Raw genomic sequence first — 22,118 nt, forward strand, 5'->3', positions numbered from 1 at the left:
TTTTGCAGGATTAAAAAAAAATTTTTTTTTACACCCTCGATTACAAAAGCAAAAAAATACTATCTTATATGACTGCATGGTAATCCCAGAGAAGACTCCAATTAACTGAGTGGTTTACCTCGTGATTTTAAAGAGCTAAGCTGTTGGAGCGTATAAAATTGCCATTAATTACAGATTAGTTTGAATAAATTGCCGCTGTCAAATATAGGTGTATAATTTCAGAAAGTCAAAAAAAAACTTTGAATTCTATCTAATAAGCCTTATATAATTTATTCGAACAAAACCCTTTTTAAAAAAAATAAGCTGACAATAGCTTATCTTACTACGTGAAACAAAAAAAATCTTGCAAATCTGAAATTTTATCTCCAACAAAACATCTTTTGTAGATTTCGAATGAGCTTAAAGTGAAACCGATGTTTGATATGCTTGTTCGGATTTTTGGATTGTGTCGCTTTTCTCGATCATTATCAAGCTCCATAGTGATCAACATATTTTCTTTGGTCCAGTCAGTCGAAATATAGCCATATTTTGTCGAGTCGGTCACAATATAACGCGAACACCTCAACCCGGGAATGCTATCAGACGTAATCAAAAAGAAAAAAAAACGGGGGAAAAGTACTGGCTTAGTCTGGAATGATGTAACATGCCTGATTGTGTTGGTGTCTCTGGTTGGTATAGTGTGCTGACATGAGTGCCCTCTCTCTGGCCCTGACCAGTTCCCTGGCTCTCTTGGAGTTGATCTGGTAGATGACGAAGAGGAGAGAGACTAAAGAGATGACTAGGAGGATACAGGACACCAGAATCACTGTGATTGACAGGTAGTTCATGCCTCAAACAAACATTCAGATCAAAGCTATATTTTGCATTTCATCACTTTTAATTGAAATTCATTGCTTTTCTATATCAAATTTATTACAGCTACACTTTGTATGTCATTGTAGACAGGGGCGGATCTAGATTTCTCGAGGAAGGGAGTGGATTTTCAAAAAACGTTCGAACTCTTTTTCTAGGTCGATAAAATTGATTTTCCAAGCTCTAACAAATCACTATAAAGACCCTATTTTCACCAAAATTTCTGCGCCGCAGCCAAAGTTTTGAAAAAAAAAACAGGCCAAAAATGGCGTTTTAAGCACTTTTGAGAAAAATTGGGCCTTAAAAATGCGTTTTTTTTGGGCGCGCGCTTCCCCCTTAATCCGCTGGCGATTGTATACGCTCTATCTACGCTATTGTAAGGGACTAGATATTTTATTGTACATTGACAGCTAAACACTGCATGCCATAAAACTGAAAAGAATTCAAAATTTAGATCGAATTTTGGAGAAAACTATTTTCAAAAAAACTAAAACCTGTAATTCGAATTGGGTTGACTTGACTTAAGAAAAACTGAGCAAAAAAATATTTCGATTTTTAACAAAAACTATTGTGAGGAAAAATGACAAAATTCTTCATAACTGTTCTATTAAAATTTAAATAATTTCTCAATCATTCTTATCTTAAATTAATTTAATTCGAACCAAATCTTCCGAATGTTGAATCTTTTTAATTTTAACTGGATACTTTTAAATCACCTTTAATCTATATTTTTTTCTTTTCTTTTTGTCTTAAGCTATCCCAATTCGAACAAAATGATTTTCAAACGTTCAGATTTTAATATTTACGTCCAGAATTGTATCCCATTACTTGAAATTTGGTGTACTTTTATAAATACTTTGATTACAATTCTTTTTAAATTGCATGCATGAATACCTGCCTGGAGGTGCAGTTCCTCGTGAGTGTGTTCCTCCTGGAAGTGCTGGAACAAGAGTCCCCCTGCAGACCTCCCTGTATGCTGATGGGGGAGGGGAGGATTCCCTTTACCACCCGATGCTGCTGCTGCATCGCACATGGTGAATGTATATGGAGTTAGAGTCTGGGTATCTGGATGGTCGGTTAAAAAATATTTCTGATTCAGTTGATCTGAATTTTTTTTTCAATTTTTTCGGAATTTATAGTTTTTTTTAAATATTTTTTAAGATTTTTCCTAATTTTTGAGGTTTTCTGTTTTTATATTGTATTAAAATCATAAAAGATCATGACGATGAGATTGTCTTCGATTCAAGGACTACAAGTGGTTTCATTCTTCGATGAACAATTCTGAGCTAACATTTCAGTTTAAATTAGGAAAAGCTATGTTTTGTTCTTTTGATGGTCAGTTCAAAGAAATTGGGGAACTGGGAAATTACTGCAAACTGGTAAACACTTCAAGACTAAAGAGTATAAACTGTTTTGAATCCAATCTTGATTTTTTGACAATGCCTCCTTTGAAAAACCATTCAACTTAGATAGACCAAGACTTTAAATTCAACGATAACTTCTCTTCTAAATGTAGCTGTAAGAGCAAGTCAAAAATAAAAACTTATATTGTAAGCTGCAACCTGTTTTAGATAGCAAATTCACTATGATTGATATTTTTCTAATATGCAAATTTAAATTACATCGACATCGTTGGTATAGACATTTACATCAGCATTTATGGAATTCAACACATAACAGAATTACATTTTGGGAAATTGTTGTGGGTTGTATTAATTTTGTTATGAGTGAAGAACAGTTTGATAGAAAACTTTTTTTGTTGCTCCCTATCATTTTTTTCCCTAGGAACGTGATCAAGAGTGAACTAATTTATCTTTTGAGCAATTTCCGCGAGCTACTATCTTCCAAAATTATCATGCCAACCCATAAAGTCTAAAATTTATGTACAACATTATCAGCATCAGCTTACCTATTGTATGATCATTAACCCCCCCCCCCCCCTTCCTCCCCCAACCCTATCCAGAAATAAGTATCAAATTTTAGATGGATGTTACCAGTTTTCATTATTAGTTATATTGGACGACCAAACGTTTTTCTGTTTTTGAAAGTAGTTTAATTAATGCATGTTCAAATTTAAAAAAAAAAATCAGACGTTGTCAATGAGTCTAAAAATTTATTTACAGCAGCGGTGAAATCACTTGAGAAGCAGCATCCTTGTCGAGACAATTGAAATTCCAAAAAGCTTCACAGTGTCAATGATTTGGTTTTTCAAAACTAAAAAAATTGAAGAAAACAACGACAACTTGCTAGTAATGCACGGTTTGTAGAAACTTGGTTTTGTAGAAACTACTGCTTTACAGATGTACCATTAACTAATGTGATTTACATCCAAACATAGTTCCAAAGAGTGACACTTTTAGAAGCTCTGCATGTACTCCGTAGCATTGTTGGCAGGATTCATCACATCTGTTTTGTCATCCTGTTTCTGCTTAGCGCTGAGGGGGGAGGGTAGTTCGGGATGGGGGTTGTGGTGGCCAATGGGTTCTCATCCTCTTCGAATCTGTCGTCTATCTGTAGTGGGACTAATTGACTCTCGTTGAAGGCGTCCAGGTTCCTGTCCGGGTTCATCGAGTCTTCCAGGAACCTTCTGGAACAAAGACCAAACAAATGAAAAATATAAAAAGGATAGCCGGTTACTGTGCAAGTAGCACAGAATGTTCCTAGCATAGTTTTTAAAAAAGCGAAACGATAAAGCTTTTTCTTAAGTTAGTTTTTGTGCATGGGGTGATTAAAAAAAGTCTGATGTGAGACTTTATTTTAAAACTATAATTTCAAAACTCTTCTTTTTTGCTTAAAATTTTCTTTACTTGCTTGAAATTTTTTGGGCTTAAATTTTGATTTATCCTAATTAAGCTGTTATTAGCCTGCTCGCTTGCTTTATTCGTTCTAATTATGCGAAAAATCAAAAATTTCAAACCGGTTTTTCTCAACACTGGGAAAGCCGTTTCTCATTCGGGTATGTTTTTTTCCCACGCAAAACTAGCTACCACAAATAACCGTCGGACTGGGTTGAGTGATATGTCATTTTAAAGCCCTTTCAGTCGTGATTCGAAATTATCAAGATCGTTTGAATCACGACTGAAAGGGCTGTAATACGACATATCACTCAACCCAGTCCGATGGTTATTTTTGTTAGCTGGTTTTGCGTGGGAAAAAGTACAACATACCCGAATACAAAGTTCCTCCCCATTTTCAATTAAAAAAATTAACATGAACATGAAAAATGATTTTTCTGTATCCTACGTGCGTGAATTGTCGAGGTGTTAGTGCTGTAGTTAGTCTAAAAAGGTCATTTTTACTTTTTTCTACTTCTTGAGGTGTGTAAGTGAGTGGTATACAAAGTGAGTTTGAGAAATGATAAAATGATGTCCAGTGGAGTGTGGGGATAGTACGTGGGGTTGTTCCGTGTAAGGGTCGGAGTGACTAATTGTATATTGAGGAAAGAGGGGTAAGGAAACTTGGAGAAATTCGGGAGTATTAGTATGATCAGGATGGTTTACATAATCGCGGGCTGTTCCGGGTTTGGAGGGAAAAGGGTGCGAGGGTGTTGTACTTGTTGTTGTAGTGTTATTAGATTATTTAGTTCATATGAGATTTGCGTGATATCTGGGGAATTGTTGTTGGAACGTTCAGTTGTAAAAGGAGAGTATGTCGTGTTACTAAATATTTGTTTTGAACTCATTTTTAAAAAGATATTTTACCTGTGATTGTGTTTTGCTAGGTTATGGGTCTTTAAAGATTGCTATTTTGGCCAATTTGGGACCTTTATCGCACGATATTTTTGAAATCGTTCTATACTTGAGCTCAGGCGTGTTTTTTGGTCTAATTAATATTTTGCTGAAAGCAAAACATATCACTTTGTACTTGACATAGCGCGTGGGGGATGGCTGTTGTCTACTTCATCATTTTTTTAAATGCGGGCTCTACTCCATAGATCTTAAAGATCTTGTTTTGTTTGTTTTTGCTTAAATTCCAACTATAAAGAGCAAAAACGATTTGATGAATGTAGCAGAATTGAACCAGCCTTCTAAAAAAAAGCAAGATTCAGACAAATTATCCACAAGGAAAAGAGACAAAATACGTGCATTGAGATTTCACGGAAAACCGCTGGTGCATCCCTGCTTATTTTACCAGGCATATAACAGATTAGAAAATCAAGATGTTTTTTATTTGCAAGCAGTTGGTTGAAAACGTTAATAAAAGAGAAATTGAAATCATGGAACAGAACAACAATGCAAAAGCTCTGCAAAAAATTTACAGGGGTTGGGCAGAAGACTATGGCGCAGTGCGTGTTCTTTTCCTCCCAATTTTAGATGCTTCAAGCGAAACTCGAAGGGGTCAAGTGCCAAGTGTGGAACAAAATTAAATCCCAATTAAATTGATATGAATAACGAACACTTCTAGAAAAAGGGCTCATTGTCCAGATAAACCAATCACAAAGAAAAACGAGAAATTTGGAGAAAAACACATGAAAAATTTTTTCAAATTTCCAATGTTTTGAAAACGTTCTCTATGTGTGATTTTTTTCTTATATCATTGTGGTAGGAACGTTTAGTGCTACTTCCAGGGTAATTGAATCTCCTTGTGGCAAATTGATTTGCTTCGAAATGAAAAGCGCCTTAACCATTTTGCCTGACTATGTGCGTTTTTGGAAATAATTTTAGTCATGTGAACAAGCTTATCATACAACTTCAATGACAAAAATTACCAGAACGCCATTTTTTTGCTCAAAATCAAAATCAAAATCATCTTTTGTTTCATAAAAATGCTCAAAATGAACGAAATCTCTGTAAAACAAACTCTTTTTAAAGCAAATTAAAGCAAATGTACATATAATTTAAGAAGAAGTGTGTTTAAAAAAAGATATTTGTGTCTTAAGCCTTTCAAGTATCTATTTTTGAAATTGCCTGCGCAGTTGTAAGCTTTGGTAAAATAGGTTGTCTGTAAGGTCCAAACCAATCTTTGAAAATCCAAACCAATCTTTGAAAAAGTTGTAGACCTACTTATTAATCGTAGCATTGTCCTTTGAATCATCTGATTTTAACTCTGTGATTAAATAGAGGTACAATTTTTCTTTTTCAAAAATAAATAGCTTTGTCTTTAAAAAAGTTAGTTTAATAGCGTAGCTTCCTTTATTCTCCGGCTTTGATTTTAACAGCATTTCGGCCAATACAAAATCTTACTAAGTTTGAATTTTACTGAGAAATTAGTTTCCAGTGGATATTTTGCTGACGAAACTTGGTTAAAATTTCTGTCGAATCAATATAGCACGCTTAAATATCTATTAAGTTTAGAGGCACTCGTATAGTAGTAAAGCATTCACGTCGAGATCATCAGATCGTCAGATCCTGGTCGATTCGGCTGCAATAGTGGTAGAGTAATGCAAAATTTGGGACAAACATAATTATTTAAAAAGAGCATCTGCCAATTTGGGGCTATTTCTGCATGCAAATTTGAGTTTTTAGGTGACATTTTTCGTCTGAAACATTCGCATTTGCAAAAGTTTTCCTAAATAGGTAAAAAAAGCTTTTTGAAATTAAATCTATCTGTTCCAACTTTTTGCTACTATAGATGCATTTGCTTCTTTTCGCAAAAATTTCTAAATTAAATCAGTAGTTTTTTTAAATTACTTCTGTATCTTCCAACTTTTTGCGATAGAAAACTGTAAAAGGATAGAGCAGACAAATCAATTTAAAACTGCAACTGAATTTTTTGGAATTTTTTCCATGCAAAAATAAAAAACTATTCAGTCAAAAATTTTCAAATTTGAATGCAGAAATTAGGAAAAATTGGTAGATTGCTCTTTTCAATTATTTTTGTCTGTTCCAATTTTTTGCTTTCTATAGAGAGTTGCAGAAAGTTCGGACAGGCAGAATTAATTATAAGGAGCAACTGTCTGGACATCATCGGAAAATAAAACTGAAACAAACATATGGTCGAAAGTTTTGCAGAAAGTTTTGCTCAAAACCTATAACCACAGCGGGAAATTGCATCCGAAGCGTCGATTAGTAAACCATGAAACAGAAAATTTTTTGCTCAAGGTAGGTTGGCTAATATTTTTCTGAGATTAGTTTCCAAATTTTGAATGATTTGATCATCTTCACTTCCATTCGTTTTTTTGGGCGAACTAATCTGTTTGTTTTTGTTGAAATGACTCCAGATTTCGATTTTTTTAACAATTTTTGCTAACTGTTTTATAGTAAAATTTGGATGTTCATTCCAGTATCTTAAAACATAATCATCGGATAATCGGCAATCTTGATTTTTGACGTTGATCTGACAAAATATTCAAGGTTAATCGGCTACAGATTTTGCATGAAAAAAAAGAGACGAAAGGCACTGATTTCTCATACTAATTAAACTGTCTGTCCGATGTTTTGCTGCTAATTATATTACACTACAGTGCTGATTTAAATTAACCGGACAAAACGCGTTAAACTTGAAATTTAAAAACCGTTTTTCTCAATTTGGGTTGAGTTTAGGTGAAAATTTATGAACACACAACTTGTTTAAAATTTCAGCAGAACTAATATGGTGTAATTTATTTTGCGAAATTCGGGCCCGAAATTTTCCCCAAAAATGGGTCATTTTGGCTTTTTTAGTTAATCAAAAATTACGCCAAAAATAACCAGTCGATCACAGACATAATTATATCAAAGTGAGCCCCTTACGTAGCCCAACAAACTTTAAGAAGGGCATAACCTCCAAAAAAATTGCAAATTGTTTAAAAATTGTTTTTAAATAAAAAGTTGGTATTTTATATAGTAAAAACGACCTTTTTGTCTATCAAACAAAAATAAAATATTTTAAACAATTTTTTGGAGTTTATGCCCTTCTTAAAGTTTGTTGGGCTACGTAAGAGGCTCACTTTGATATAATTATGTCTGTGATCGACTAGTTATTTTTGGCGTAATTTTTGATTAACTAAAAAAAGCCAAAATGACCCATTTCGGGCCCGAATTTCGCAAAATAAATTACACCATATTAATTCTGCTAAAATTTTAAGCAACTCTAGTCTTCATAAATTTTCACCTAAGTTCAACCCATTTTGAGAAAAATGAGTTTTAAATTTCAAGTTTAACGCGCTTTGTCCGGTTAATTTAAATCAGCACTGTATAGCTTTTAACAATTTTATTGGACACCGTCTTAAGTTTTTGAAATAATTTTCACCTTGAGACAATGAAATTGCGTTAAAACTTCAGAATTTTCAAAACTGCATTTGAATTGACAAAAGAGCAATGCAAAATGACCGCGCTTTTTCGGAGAATCTCATTTTTGGCATATTTCAAGAGCACAATTGAAACAATTTTTTCTTTCAACATTGAAAAACTTTTTCATTCATCAAGGATTTGCCAAGCAAATTTTCAGAGCAAAAAAAAACAAAAAATTGTCGGCAAAAAGGCAAACGCAAAACTTTAGTAATTGATTTAGTTTAAAATTGAAGGTCAGAATTATTTCAGAAATTTAAAATCTTGTCCGATAAAATTGTTGAAACTATAGTTGACGCTTGTGATTTTTGATTGCACTTTTCTTTCTGTCAAATGTAAATCACTGTGCTACTCATTTTTATCTCGATTAATTCATTTATTAATTCATTGAAAAAACGTAACCCGTATTGAGTTTGGTTTTTAAAACATCAACTTTAATCATCTACTTTTCATCATTATCATTTTCATATCTAGAATTTCAAGAGTTTTGACTGGAAAATGTGATGGAGGGACTTCTGACTGCAACCTCGGCTACTATTATCTTTTTGACCTTCTCATTACCTTGAATTCATTTATTCACAAACGCCTGTATTTTGGAGACACTTTCTATTAAATCAATTCGAAAATCCGTTGGGCTAAATATGTAAAACAATAGATAAGAATTGTTTCTTTAAAGGTTCAAAGTCAGATTGAGTTTCAATATCGTCTCAGTTTATACACCAAAACACTTCAATATTCACTGGTATAGCCATGATATCAAAATTAAGATTATTTCTTGCCTTGTACATTGCAGTTGTGTCTTTTACGGAGTCAAACCAGCTTAAACAAGGTGATACAGTCGATATTCCGGGACCTGACAACTCCTACAAGACTGCAAATTTCTGGGAAAAGAACAACGAAAATGAAATTGCAGAAGTGAAGAGAATCGTTTCGAGAAACTGGCGGGCAAAAAACGTGGTGCTTTTTATTGGAGATGGCTATGGGCTTTCAGAGATGGTCGCAGCACGCATATTTCAAGGTGAAGATTGATTGACACCTATCTTCAACAAACACGTCATGTTGATTCTTTAAACATAGCAGGTATCTTAAGAAACTAAACGGTTCCGTGCAAGTAAAACAGAATGTTACGACCACAGTTATATATGACTGTGAACGCCCCATTTGTCGGTACATAGCAAAAGTTGTTCATAATTTAGTTATTTCTAAGTTATGATTAAAATGAAAAAACTCAAGTGCTACCCGGGCCGAGGTCCGCGACTAATTTTTCGACTTGGTCGCGGAAATGTTATTGACGGACGACGGACCCAGCATTGTGGCAAGGCGCTCACTTCGAAATCGTCAGATCGTGTTTCCGATCTCATGCCATGGCAATGATAGTGTGTGAGGATGAGCTCTCACTTGACCTCTAGCTTCAGGTTTAACACGGTGGCATCCCTCATTCGCGAAGGACCGAATGCGCGAAAATAAAAATCAGCCAATCAGATTTCAGTAATCTAAGGTTTGGAAAGAAAGTTAACATTTCCAGGGACTGGAGTATTGAAATTGGTCGAATATAAAAACGGCAGAAATATGGGGTCTTATGCACTAAACGGCCCAAAATTGAATTTTCTACATCGTAAGCTGGAAATTATGCGATCGAATTTGATTGGGTAATTTTAGCCAATCAAATTCAAGTTAGACGGTCAGGCATTCCGATCAACCTTTCCAGTAGATAAAACTATTAGCCGAAATTTTCGAAAAGATTGAACTTTGTAAAATAATCAAATTAATTTTGAGTTACTAGTGAAACCTTGCCCAGACAAGAAAAACTTTAAAAACTGGCTTGACAAAACTGGCTTGTATCATTTTGGCTAATAATTTTATCAGCTTGCAATGGCAGAATTTTAGCCAATCAAATCTTCATTTGAAATGGCAGAAAATGTCGCTGGAACTTGTTGGCTAATTAGCCAATCAAATTCAACCACATTAATTTCAGTTCAAGAGATGTAGAATCATACTTTTAGGCCGTTTAGTGCATAAGACCCGAAATATGCCAAATTTTCAAATTTTCATTGAACGGCGCAAAATTGGGACAAATTTTACATTTCAAGGGTTTCGTAGTGAAAGAAGCAAAATATTGCTTCATTTAATTAAATTTAACTGAACGGCAATTATTTCCTTTTAAAAATTGATTTTCGGCTGATTTTGTGTTCGGTCCTTGGCCCACAGGTTTTTTCGCCCATTCGGTCTTTCGCGCATGAGAATAGCCCCCGTTTACCACAGCCTGACCAACTTCGGCTGCACTAGTGGTACCACGTAAAAATTCTAGACGCAAACAAACGATTTTAAGTCGCAAAAAAAGAGCTTCGCTAAACACAGTCTGCAATGTGTGGAGATAATACAAATGGACCATTCTCGACAGGACTGTTAAGGCCTAATGAGAGCTCCTCTGCGATTCGCAGGAACCACATTATAAATCCGCGACCAAAACCCATAGTCTGGACAGGGTTTTCAGTCGCGGACAAACTCTGGAAATACCGTATCTCGGCCGAAAAACTCGTCGCGGAATGGTCGAAAAGTTAGTCGCGGCGGCGGTCGAAAATTAGTTGCAAAGAAATCTGACAAGTGAGGGTTCTCACTGATTTTCTCTGCACAAAAACTATGGACGAAAAAGAGAAAGAGCAATTTCAATGAGGGGTCAAAAGTGTACTGGACTCGAGAAAACAGCGGTTTGTTGAAATTGCGTGTTGTGAAAACTGGTGAAAAGTGGGTTTTGAGATTAAACTTGAATTTGCTTTTCTTTTGGCTGCGGTCAAATTGATGAGAAGTAAAAAAAAGTAGCACGTAAAGTTTAGAATGACAACCGGAAATCAAAACGACGAAAGTAATTTTTTTTTCTCATTTTGACTTAGACTAGGTCAGTAAATATTTGTGAAGAATTTCATGACATAAAATTTTGATTCATAATTTTGTACTATTTGCGACTTCCTAATTCTGCTGATTTCCTAGGTTAAAAAGAAAAAATTGGGTGATCCGAATTTCGCGAATAATCTAAAATATAGTAATAAAAGGTCTATCTACTGGAACGTTAGAATATGTCCAGCGTGTATCTTGGTTTTTCTTTTACCTATCTGATTATCAAACTGAAATTGAGCAGGACAGTCCTGATGATTTGAAAATTGTCCTCAAACGTGGTTCAGCAAAACTTTACAAGACTCGCTTTCCTTTCCAAGAACGAAGGGCTATCGAAATGGGATTGACAAATGGATGGGTCTGAAATTTTGAATAATGTACCAGAGACTGGAGAATATAAATGGGCATTTTGTTCTGATTATCTGGAGGAAGCCTTTCCAAGATCTACCCGGGCCTTCAAGTTCTCGCTTCTGAGAGATGGAAAGCAGCATTGGAATCGGAAAATGCCACATTGATTTAAAAAATGAGTCATGGTCATTGCAGAGATTGCCTGAGGGAATTATACAACTAAAGCAATATTGAATTTGGCTGTTCGAAAAACCTCGATGGAAATTTATTCGCCGGCGACACTTGTCAAATAATAAATTGATACTTACTGTGCCGCTCACTATGGTATGCAACCAACACCGTTAGAAGATTGTTCTGCATATCGAAATGCGGGCATGGAGGATATGTCTAAGGAACAATCAGAAGATGTTGTTCATATTAATGAAATGTTACACAAACTGTACTTCAAGATTCAAAAACCTTCGTTGGTTTGAAACATTGAGCTAGGAACTGGTACATTATATTAAGATTTTTTCTGGCTCATTTAGGATATGGGGCATAGGTCAGTAAACAGTATTTGTTTGTGAGTAATGTAGTCGAGTCTGTAGGGTCGGCATGTAAATGGGTATTTTTTTAAAATATTTTCAATAGGAAGGGTTGAAAACAAACTCACATAATGTTTAATTTCAAACTTACATCATGGTTTGAGAGAGAAGTGAACAAACTCTTTGATATAAATTTGGCGTCAGATACTGCATGGCTTCTGAAAATGAGGGCTGAATTTGGTGATAATGAGGTAAATTAAAGTCAAGAATTATGTTGAAAACTTGCGAAACAACTTCAAGTTGACTTATTGTAGGAGTGCTGACATTCCAATGAAAAACTTGGATGATAGAACATCAGCTGGTACAAAAACTGGAAGAAAATCAAAACTATCGACGTTTAATTGATAGTCTTAGCTTGATGGCATGATATGTAGGATCGGTGATCCTAACACTTTTCGACAAACTCATATTTCGTTCGGGAGTTTGCCTTGAGAAATGCCTGCAGTGTAGTGAAGGTTATTGAGTAGTACGTAGCTCGGTATCGACGATTCAATACGATAAGTAGAAAGTTAAACAAATAGTCATACCCAAAATAAGTTTAAATCTTCGAAGAAATAGTCCCTTCTATGGCGGAAAAAGCAGGTGGAGTAAGATCGGCGGACCCCCCCCCCCCCCCCAAATAGGAACTACAGTGGCTAGCTTTATGAAACTCATAGGACGGATTCTAGAGATGATTTGACCCGGGCATGCAAAAAACCATACCCCTCGGACCCCCCGGTCCCAAGTGATAACGGTTCCCGGAAGTGCAAACAGCCCTATCAGAACTCTGTAACTAGCTGTTGGAATGGCACAAAAATATAAAATATAGTATGTTATAGACTTAGTTGAGGGAAGCTTAAGTTTAGAACCCCAGACCCCCTGGACCCCTGCTTTCGGTGCTGTGCCCTATGCAAATAGACCCAACCCCGACTTCCGGGAGTCGTTTCTCGGACCCCACTGAACGCAGGGAGCTTAAACTTGGGATAGCATAGGTAGCAACGAGATACATCAGGTAATAAAATCTGAGCCAAATCCAGCGGCTGAACCGGAAACTATCAGCACTTTGGAAAACCACCCCTTAAACCGGAAATATGCAATTTACGCAAATTTTTGTGCGAGGGTATACCGATTTTATGGCGGCATCAGATACTACAACTCATTCCCGAAAAAAGACCCCGGTGGTTGAAACCTCTCGGGCAACTCCTTCCGGTGTTAATAGCCTATTCCCGGGAAAAGTGATAATGGACCCTAAAAATGGGATAAATTTAGAAGTATTTACGGGATATGGATGAAACTTGGTAGGCAGGACTCCTATGGAATTCTAAACCCGAATATGGAAGATTGACCCCGGGTGACCCCGGGGTGACCTCAAATTGACCTTTGGGTGTTTAGGACCAAATTTGTATAGAAAACCTCGGGATTAACACCGGCAAGTGGCGTATTCTCCAACCCCAACTCTTGGGAATGAGATTCGGTCGCCCTACTAATATTTGGGAGGGAACTTACCTTTTGGGAAAGAAATGAGAAGCTGAATGAGATATCACTTATACGTTGTATCGTTGAAGTAATGGAACTAATTAAAATGGACTTGGCAAACATTGGTTTCAACTTAGCTTGGCGAGTCAGCTAATAATAGAATATCAATCAGGGTAAAAGAAAAGTAGTCCCAGAAGAAAATGGGAGTAACAGGAGAGTAGCATGGGAGGTAGGTCTGCGAAATAGCACGAACGAAAAGAGTATTTACTTAGCTCCCCGGAAGTAGTTTTTTCGGCACGATTTGACCCTTAATAAGCGAATTACGTTCCCCTGATAGCTAGAAGGTCGGGATTGGAATAGAGTATCAATCGGAATTTTAGATGCTAAGGATGAGTTAGCGACCCAGGAAAAGGGTCTTCCCCTACACCTGGGAGGTTGGAACGTTAAAGGGATAATTAAATAAAAACCTTTGGAAGATTGGCTAATTAAACATAACTCGGTTTGGAGGTGAAGCTGGACTTGATATTTGCACAACTTAGTTAGAGATGCCTATAATGAACTTGGAACTTAATACTAGTGTCGTCAGAGGAAGAATTCAGTTAAGACCTTGCGAAATTGGTACCAAAGTAAATGTCAGGACTTGTAGGGACGACATAACTCTAACTATAACTAAAACTCAAATAGACAATTTTTATAGAGAGTAGCAAGTAACCTACCCTTAGGCCGAACAATTATTTCTAAATAGAAGAGTAGTTGGTTCTCAGTCAGAAAGAGAACAATTGTTTCTAAATAGAAGAGTAGTTGGTTCTCAGTCAGAGAGAGAACAATTGGAGCTATTATCAAGAGTAGTTGGTTCTCAGTTAGCTAGAGAACAAAGATATCTAGTACTGATATTAGTTGGGTTCTCAATAGCTAGAAAACCAGGAATCGCAAAGCAAAGATTTCAGTCAAAGTACCTCAACGGAATAGTGATCCTCAGTGACACTATTAATTTTAGCAGGTCGGACTGCGAGGTTGTGTGGAATTACTGTGTGTAATTCAATACTTAGGATTCTCTAGAGAAGAGAGAATTGTTGGCCAAGTTATTTGGAACTCAAATGGCAATTAGGTAATTGTGTTGGTTGATTGCGGGCCCTTTCCTTTTGATCAGATTACTAGATTATATTCGGGCAGCCTAGAGCCTTCTGTATTTGGACCAATATTTATCTGAATTTAATTACTACTGGAAATTCTTGCGATCGGCGAGAGTGAGCAAGACAGCCTCAATAGCAGCATAAAGAGGGGCAAGTAACAGAGTACCGTACAGAATAGTTGCCACCAACGGGATTGTGGATAGTAGTGAATCACGTTTGCCCCGCTGAATTCATTACCAGAGGAACCACTTTGCGGTGCCGTTAAGTTAGAGAGTGTGAACGGACCTAGAGAAGCAATCCCCGAAATCTACATAATAGACCAGAAGTTTCCTTTGCAGCACAGCGATTGGGTCATTCATTTGAACTAAAAAACAACTCAAGAACATAGGATTTTTGCAAACAGAGTCCTAAGGTACCTGACAGTTACGAAAACAATGGTACTGATATACAGGAAAAAAAATTTACTGGTAAAAATTTAGATGTATTCTCAGACGCTGAGTAATAGCAAACTGGGCAACCGAAAAAGAAGTGGATTCTTTTTGAGATTGAAGTACAATTCCGACTGCATAATTTGGTCAAATAAAATCCAGACAAGCATTGCGATATCGACCGCAGAAGTGGAAGTTTCCGCTTGTGTGGCAACAAATCAGGACTTTTCCCCGTATCTAGATTACTAGTAGAGTTGTTAAAGAAAATAGATTTTACTGTCAGTTTGCGTGTTGGCAGTCAAGTGTATAGTGCATTGAGCAAACATACGATGCACCAGATTAGGATAAAGCATTGCGCTTTTAAGACGCATTTTTTGCACGCTTTTTGTGAAAAAGAGGAGAGTAGTATTGAGTACTTGTCTACTGGTGACATGCCAGCAAGTTTGCTGACTAAGTCCCTTTTGGGTGTAAAGAACCACATATTTCAATTTTGAGTTCTTGTGACATTTATGATGAATCATAATCGTCAATTGTTTGATAGAATTAAATTGCCACCTAAATTAGAACCAACATAATATATGAAAAAACACTTACATAGACCATTGCGCGTGAAATCTTGCTTTAGAACGCGTGGTTTGAGCGATTTCTTATGCAATTGCTCTTAATCTAAAATCTTGCTTCAGAATAAAAGATTTGAGCTGTTTTTGAGCCATTTGTTAATAAAACACTCAAAAATTTGATTAATGTTGAGCAGTTAATGTTGAGAAACCACTCAAAAACCATTCTAATTTTTTGAGAAATTTTTCAAAATAAACTGCTCAAAAACAGCTCAAATAACTTCAAAACATGCAGGGTTTTTTTAAAATAAACCGCTCATACCTTTTTTAAGTTTAAGTGAAAACCGCTCTAACCATTTGAATTTTGAGGGGTTTTTAAGCGGAAACTCGACCTGGGTTAATTAATAACTATTTTTGAGCTTGAAATCATTTGATTGTTATTATGATTTTTTTCATTTCAGGACAGAAGTCTAATGCTAGTAAGATTGGGGAACTGAACAGACTGAAAATGGAGGAACTGTTGCCGCACGTCGCGCTCAGTCGAACCTTTTCAACAGACTATCAAGTGCCTGACTCGGCCGCAACTGCATTTGCAATTTTATCAGGTAGAGAGGTTTGCTGGTCCAAGTATGATAACTAGGTCTGTATTGGGCGTGTCTCTGAAGAATAATATTTAAGCTTAAAATCGTCCGAAACAGGGTAAGCCCTTTGTTAAATTTTGTACATAAAATTTCTGAAAAACTTGCGGTAACCATCTTTCATATTTGCTTTTTAAGGGACCCAACTATTTATCTGCGCCGATTTGTGAAAGTCGGGAAAATTTTGCTCAAAACAAGTGATATTGCCAAGAAAAAAGTGAAATTGCCAGATAGCTTTTTTTATTTAAGTTGGTATGACACTTTTTGACTAGCCATTTTTGACGGAACTTTTTTATATCATTCAAAAAATATTGTTGTCTTGAGCTTAAATTTGAAAAAAAAATTGCACCTCGATGATTTTTCCTTAAAGTTATGGAGGGTGTAAAGATTGCCATTTTGAACGATTCGAGACAATAAACGCGCGATATATTTAGCGCTTATAACACCTAAGCAAAGTTTTCATCCATCTTAGAAATCATTCCAAATTGGTCGAAACAAGCTAATTTGCAACAATTAAATTTTTACTAGGAGCGTAATATATCACTTTGTACTCTATAAGGCGTGTGGGGGATAATTTTCACAAAAAGTCTCAAATTAAAAAAAATTGCATTTTTTACATTCAATTTTTTTAAGTTATTACTGCTCCATAGACCTTAAAAGGCGGTAGGAACATTTAAGGTTTTGCCCTGATACGAGCAGTTTTGTTGAGAATTTCAAAAAGTTGGAAAGGGTAGAATTAAACAAAATTTTTGCATGGAAAATCAAAAACTTTCACAAAACTTTAGCATGAAAAATCTATTTCTCGGAAAGAGTTTGATGTTTTAAGGTTTTCTGAATATGAAATTTGTTCAAATTTGCTAAATTGCGCTTTGTTCCGACTTTCGAAGTAAACCGAATATTTATGCTCGGGGTGGTTTTTTATTCAGTCAATTTTCGCCAATCAAAATAACAGTTTTCAAAAAAAATTATACCCCATCGAAGATATTGACTTTTCCTGAGTTCAAATTTATTCAAATATTTCACTCCGATTATTTTTTGTAAAGTTCCTGGCGTTTAAAAAATGCCAAATTGGCCATGTTCTGGGCTATATTATGCGCGCTTTGAAGAGTTTATCCCTAATGCTGAGAACGTAACGCGAATTATTTATGCGTGGCGAAATATCCCGCACAACAAAATTGTTCCAAATTGATTTGAGGCTAGATAATTTGTCGTAATAATTTTATACGACTCAAAATTTTGATGTTAAGTTATGGGGGTTTAATCCGTCCTAGAAACTTTTCCAAATTGGTTGAAATAAGCTCATTTGCCACAATTAATTTGTTACAAGGAGCAAAATCTATCACTTTGTGTTTGATATGGCGTGTGGGGTGATGGTTTTCACAAAACTCTCAAATTTTATAACAAAAAATTTTCATTTTAATTTATTATTTTTATTTTTTTTTAATGTTATCACTGCTCCAGAGATCTTGAAAGGTAGTCGGAATTTTCAGGGCTTCGCCCTATTACAAGCAATTTTGTAACGTTTTGCTCCTTATAATAGGAGAACCACAAAGCACCAGTAAAATATTGACCAAACTTTAGATCTACCTTGTAATAGTAAATAGACCGAATTTTAGTTATTATTTTTGAGTGTTTTTTTTTTAAAAATCTGCTTATAAAGGTATTAAAACTAACTCGGCCACCCTCGGGTTCAGTGGAGGGTCCGTCTCGAAGGGTCAATGTGGGTCGGGAGTGAACCCCCTGCCGACAATAGCGGACCACGTGAAGAAACTTGGCAAGCGAGTGGGGGTGGTGACAACTGCCAGGGTGACTCATGCTACCCCTGCAGCACTCTACGCAAAGACGGAAGATAGAGACTGGGAAGGAAACTCACCAGATGGCTGCAAAGGTAAGCTTCACAAGCCGGTTTTTGAAGTTTTTCTTAGAAAAGTCACGCAAAATTTTCAAAACTTGCAAAATCTGGACAACCGAAAGTTATCAGAGACAAAAAAAGCAGATTTTCTTTAAAGCGTTTCGAACTAGTCTGCAAAATTGGTAAAAATTTGAGTGAGTTAAGCAAATGAGGGTCTTGAAGTGACCTTTTGTGATATACTTTTAGATATCGCTATACAGTTAATGGAGCAGCAAAAAACAGGACTGATTGACGTAATTCTGGGCGGAGGTCTCAAGAACTTCATGCCCAAAGATCAAAAAACCCACTTTAATGGAACATCTGAACGGAACGATTCCAGAAACCTTGTAGCAACTTGGGAAAACGATGGCGGAAAAGTCGTATATGACATTGACGAACTTACAAACGTGGAGGCTAATGATTTGCCCGTTCTCGGATTATTTGCCGACTCTCATATGGGTTACGACGCGCTTCGTCGTAGTAGTTCGAAGGAGCCAACTCTTCAGAGTATGACAACAAAAGCTATTAAGCTCTTGGTTGAAAATAACGAAGACGGGTTCTTTTTGTTAGTGGAGGGGGCGAGAATAGACCATGGACAGCATGCAAATAAACCTTACTTGACCCTAACAGAAGGTAAACATTTTGACGTTAAAAAAGTCAAAAAATTTTTTTCTATGTTTTTGGCTGTAACGAGTAACGTGCCGAATCGAACCCCCCGTCCTCAATTCTGGTTGCCATTTTTTCCAAAGGGTACTATTTTACGAGATCCCCTTTTGTAGAATCCTCTTCTTTCTAGATATCCTTCCAAAAAAGCCCAGAACGTTATTTTTGTATAAAAAATTTACGTGCCGCGCACAATTTTTTGCCAAAATAGGATCTTTATAAGTTCTTCGGGAGGGCTAAAAAAATCAAAATGATCGAACCGTAAATTTTTTTTTATAATTTGGTTTTGAAAAAATAATGTTATCTTTTTTGAGAAACTAGGAAATTTTTACAAATGTGAGTTCTTTTTTGAAAATCATTTTAAATTTATAATCATAATTTATCTTGGTCAAAATAAAAAAATCTGAAAAATGCCGTCGACTAATTCGTATTTTGCTGTTATTCAGTTTTTCGAGGCGTTTAGAAAAGTATACTAGAGCGCAGGGGCGGATTTATGGGGGTGAGATCGGACGCCGGTCGCCCGGACCACCTTAGGGGCTCCATCCCCTGGCTACCCAAAGAGCCCCCCTTTGGTACTATTTTAAGACCTCCATTTTTAACTGACCGACCCGAAAAGTTTTCTAAAATGCTAACTTTTAGAAGGGATAGTGATTCGCTCCTTGCTAGATCCGCCCGTGCTAGAGCGTGTTTTGGTGCATTGGAAAGACTTCTTTGAACAATTGTAAGTTTGTCGTTAACATGGATCGAGGCCTGGGAAGAAATTTAAACCACCCACGAGGAACATTTATGTCGATCAATTTTAACTTAAAGTCAACATAAATCTGATTGTAAAATGGGCGCCAAAGCTAAGTATTTGAGGGTTAGATAAGCATCATAAAATGCATATGTTCAAGAACCGATTTGAACCACCTGTTTTTGTTTCAGCGGATGCCTTTGATCAGACTATAAAAGCTGTAGTTGACCGAGTCAATTTAGAAGAGACTTTGGTCATTGTGACTGCGGACCATTCTCACTCATTCAGTATTTCTGGATACCCAACATTGAACAACCCAATTTTGGGTACAAACCACATGAATCAATCCACTTTAACTTACGGATCTGGTCCCAACTCTCAAGATCCGAGCTCAAAACATCCGAACAACATAAACGAACATCAACCAGAGTACAAATACCCCTCGGCGCTTAATGGATCTCAAGGAAGTCATGGCGGGGAAGATGTTTTGATATTCGCCGACGGACCTATGGCCCATATGTTTAGGGGCGTGAGAATGCAGACATACATTGGGGCCATAATGCAATACGCGACTTGCAGTGGTAAATACGAGGATAGTTGTCCAATCGTCAGAAAGGGGGATATAAGATCCGAATCTTTAAAAAGCACAAACAAAGGGAATCAGATTAAATCTCATTTCGCCATGCTTGTAGCCTTTTTACTCTTCTCTTTTTGAAAAAACTACAAATTGAAACTGATAATTTTATTATTTCCGTTTTTAGGCTAAAAAAGTTGCGGCTGTTTGTATTATTAATTGTTCACAATAAAATAGAATAGACGTTTCGGTCCAGTTTTTTGATTTTTTTTTCAGAATTAAAAATTGGAAATTGAGAGTCAATTTTCCTCTGAACGAATCGGAACAGCTGTTGGCCGACCAAAAGAATAAATGAAACTCATATGAGGCAATGCTCATAATGTTCCGACAGATCTGTAAATGATGACAAAAGATTTGGGAGAACAAGTTTTGATAAATTATGAAAGCTGGTTTTTTGTTTCTAAACAACCAATTTGGAAGCGTTAAGTGTTAACAATTGAACCTTGAAAAAATATATGCCGCACCGTCAGAATTAAACTAAATTTGGTTTTAGTATGAAAAAAGCCTTAAGACTAAATAGAGCTCAAATTTTTCTAGGTTTAAATAGGTTTGTTTTCTAGAATTTTTCATCAGTTTACTTCAATTCAATTCCAATTAAAACAATTTAATTTGATGCAAAATTATGTTCATCCAAGCTTTTTAAACTAAATTTATAACAATATAATACAATTTGTTTTGTTCGGCTTTCAACTATTAGTAGTAATTTGAAAACAAATTTGGAAGTTTTGTTTTCAATTGATTTTTTTTGTTAATGTTTGGCATGAAAAAAACTGCAAGAATAACTCAGTGCAAATTACTTGAGTCGAAATTAATTGTTTTAACGTTAGCTTTTAGCTTTGATGTTGACTCGCTATAGAAAATTGCGCTAAAACAGTTGAAACCGACATTTGAAAAACGCTGACTACCTACTTTTCATTGCCGCTGGAACCTTTAGTTTGCAAAATAAGAAAAGGATCACCCTGACTTTATTATTTGGTAAATCACAACTCTCAATTAACTGTAGATCACACTCGAGTTGACGGAGAAGTTTCTTTGGTAACAATTTCTATGAGTACATAATTTTTTCATAAGACAACTCAAAAAACATCGATTTAAGTCGACATGAATCGCTTCAATAAGTTTTACAGAGATTTTTATTAGACACTTTCGTATCGTTTTTTAGATAATAAGATCGTCTTTTTTATGATTTTCAAAAACCGTAAAACTCCGCTGTAAATCGATAAACGTCAGTAAATGGCCTTATATTATCGATTTTGTAATTACGATTACTTTTACAAAACATAATACAAATCACTTTGAATCCATTTTTGATGTCTGGGTGTGGCCAATTAGTTTGCCTCAATTGAGTTTGGAGTAGTTATGAAAAAAAATTTTCAATAAAGCAACTTATTTATTGTCGAAATAATTGTTCACTGTGTTCCACTTATTAGAGCTTTAACGCCAAGTTTGTATATTTCAGACGTTTATGCTTTTATGAACGCGACAAAAGAATCATACTTTTGATGCTGGTCGCTGCTGTTCTAGCACTTCATGCACGTTAAATCACGACACATAATACCCCGGGTTGACAAAAAATGCTTGTCATACTATTTCATATATAATGAAAAAAATGCTTATCATACTATTTCATACTATTTCATAGACCAAAAAAATACTATGATAATAGCATGATAAGCCTTTTTTCCAAAACATAAAATAATAGGATAGAATTTCTTCCATACAATTAAATTGTATGATAATCATTTTTCCATAAATTAAAATATCAAAAAATATTTCTTTCGAAATTTTGTGTTTCATCCGAAACATTAACCCTGGACATTTTGTCATAAGAAAACCTAGAGTGTAACTGGCAGTTACACGCAGATAAACTGCATTTGGTGATTTTGCCACCTTAGCTTATTTTTGCATTTTCACATGAAATTAAATCCCAAAAATGTAACTAGATAATTTTTGGTTTAAAAATTTTGGTAGTTGAGAAAAAAAGCCTTTTTTTACAAATTTATATTGATCTTAGCGAATGAAATAAAAAAAATAATAATCGTGTTTACAAAAAAAACACTTTTTTCTGATTTTTTGGGTGAAAAACTCATCCTGGACTACGT

At 35.6% G+C, this 22,118-nt stretch overlaps 1 protein-coding gene across 1 annotated transcript; it reads left to right on the plus strand.

Annotated features, from left to right (window-relative positions):
- The first annotated feature begins 8,569 nt into the window (after window positions 1-8,569).
- LOC134845561 (intestinal-type alkaline phosphatase 1-like) lies at window positions 8,570-20,201 on the plus strand. Its single transcript, XM_063862504.1, has 5 exons — window positions 8,570-9,078; window positions 15,919-16,062; window positions 17,756-17,983; window positions 18,194-18,619; window positions 19,574-20,201. The coding sequence occupies exons 1-5, from the start codon at window positions 8,811-8,813 to the stop codon at window positions 20,095-20,097; spliced, it is 1,590 nt and encodes a 529-aa protein (XP_063718574.1). The 5' UTR covers window positions 8,570-8,810; the 3' UTR covers window positions 20,098-20,201.
- Window positions 20,202-22,118: the final 1,917 nt, after the last annotated feature.

This window comes from Symsagittifera roscoffensis, chromosome 5 (genome assembly GCF_963678635.1).
Source record: "Symsagittifera roscoffensis chromosome 5, txSymRosc1.1, whole genome shotgun sequence".
Lineage (NCBI taxonomy): Eukaryota > Metazoa > Xenacoelomorpha > Acoela > Convolutidae > Symsagittifera > Symsagittifera roscoffensis.

Excerpts from the sequence above, each read along its gene's own strand:
- LOC134845561 (XM_063862504.1), top strand. The coding sequence starts at position 8,811 with ATGATATCAAAATTAAGATTATTTCTTGCCTTGTACATTGCAGTTGTG. Across the intron at positions 9,079-15,918 it reads CGCAGCACGCATATTTCAAG|GACAGAAGTCTAATGCTAGT; the intron begins GTGAAGATTGAT and ends TTTTCATTTCAG. Across the intron at positions 16,063-17,755 it reads TGCATTTGCAATTTTATCAG|GTATTAAAACTAACTCGGCC; the intron begins GTAGAGAGGTTT and ends CTGCTTATAAAG.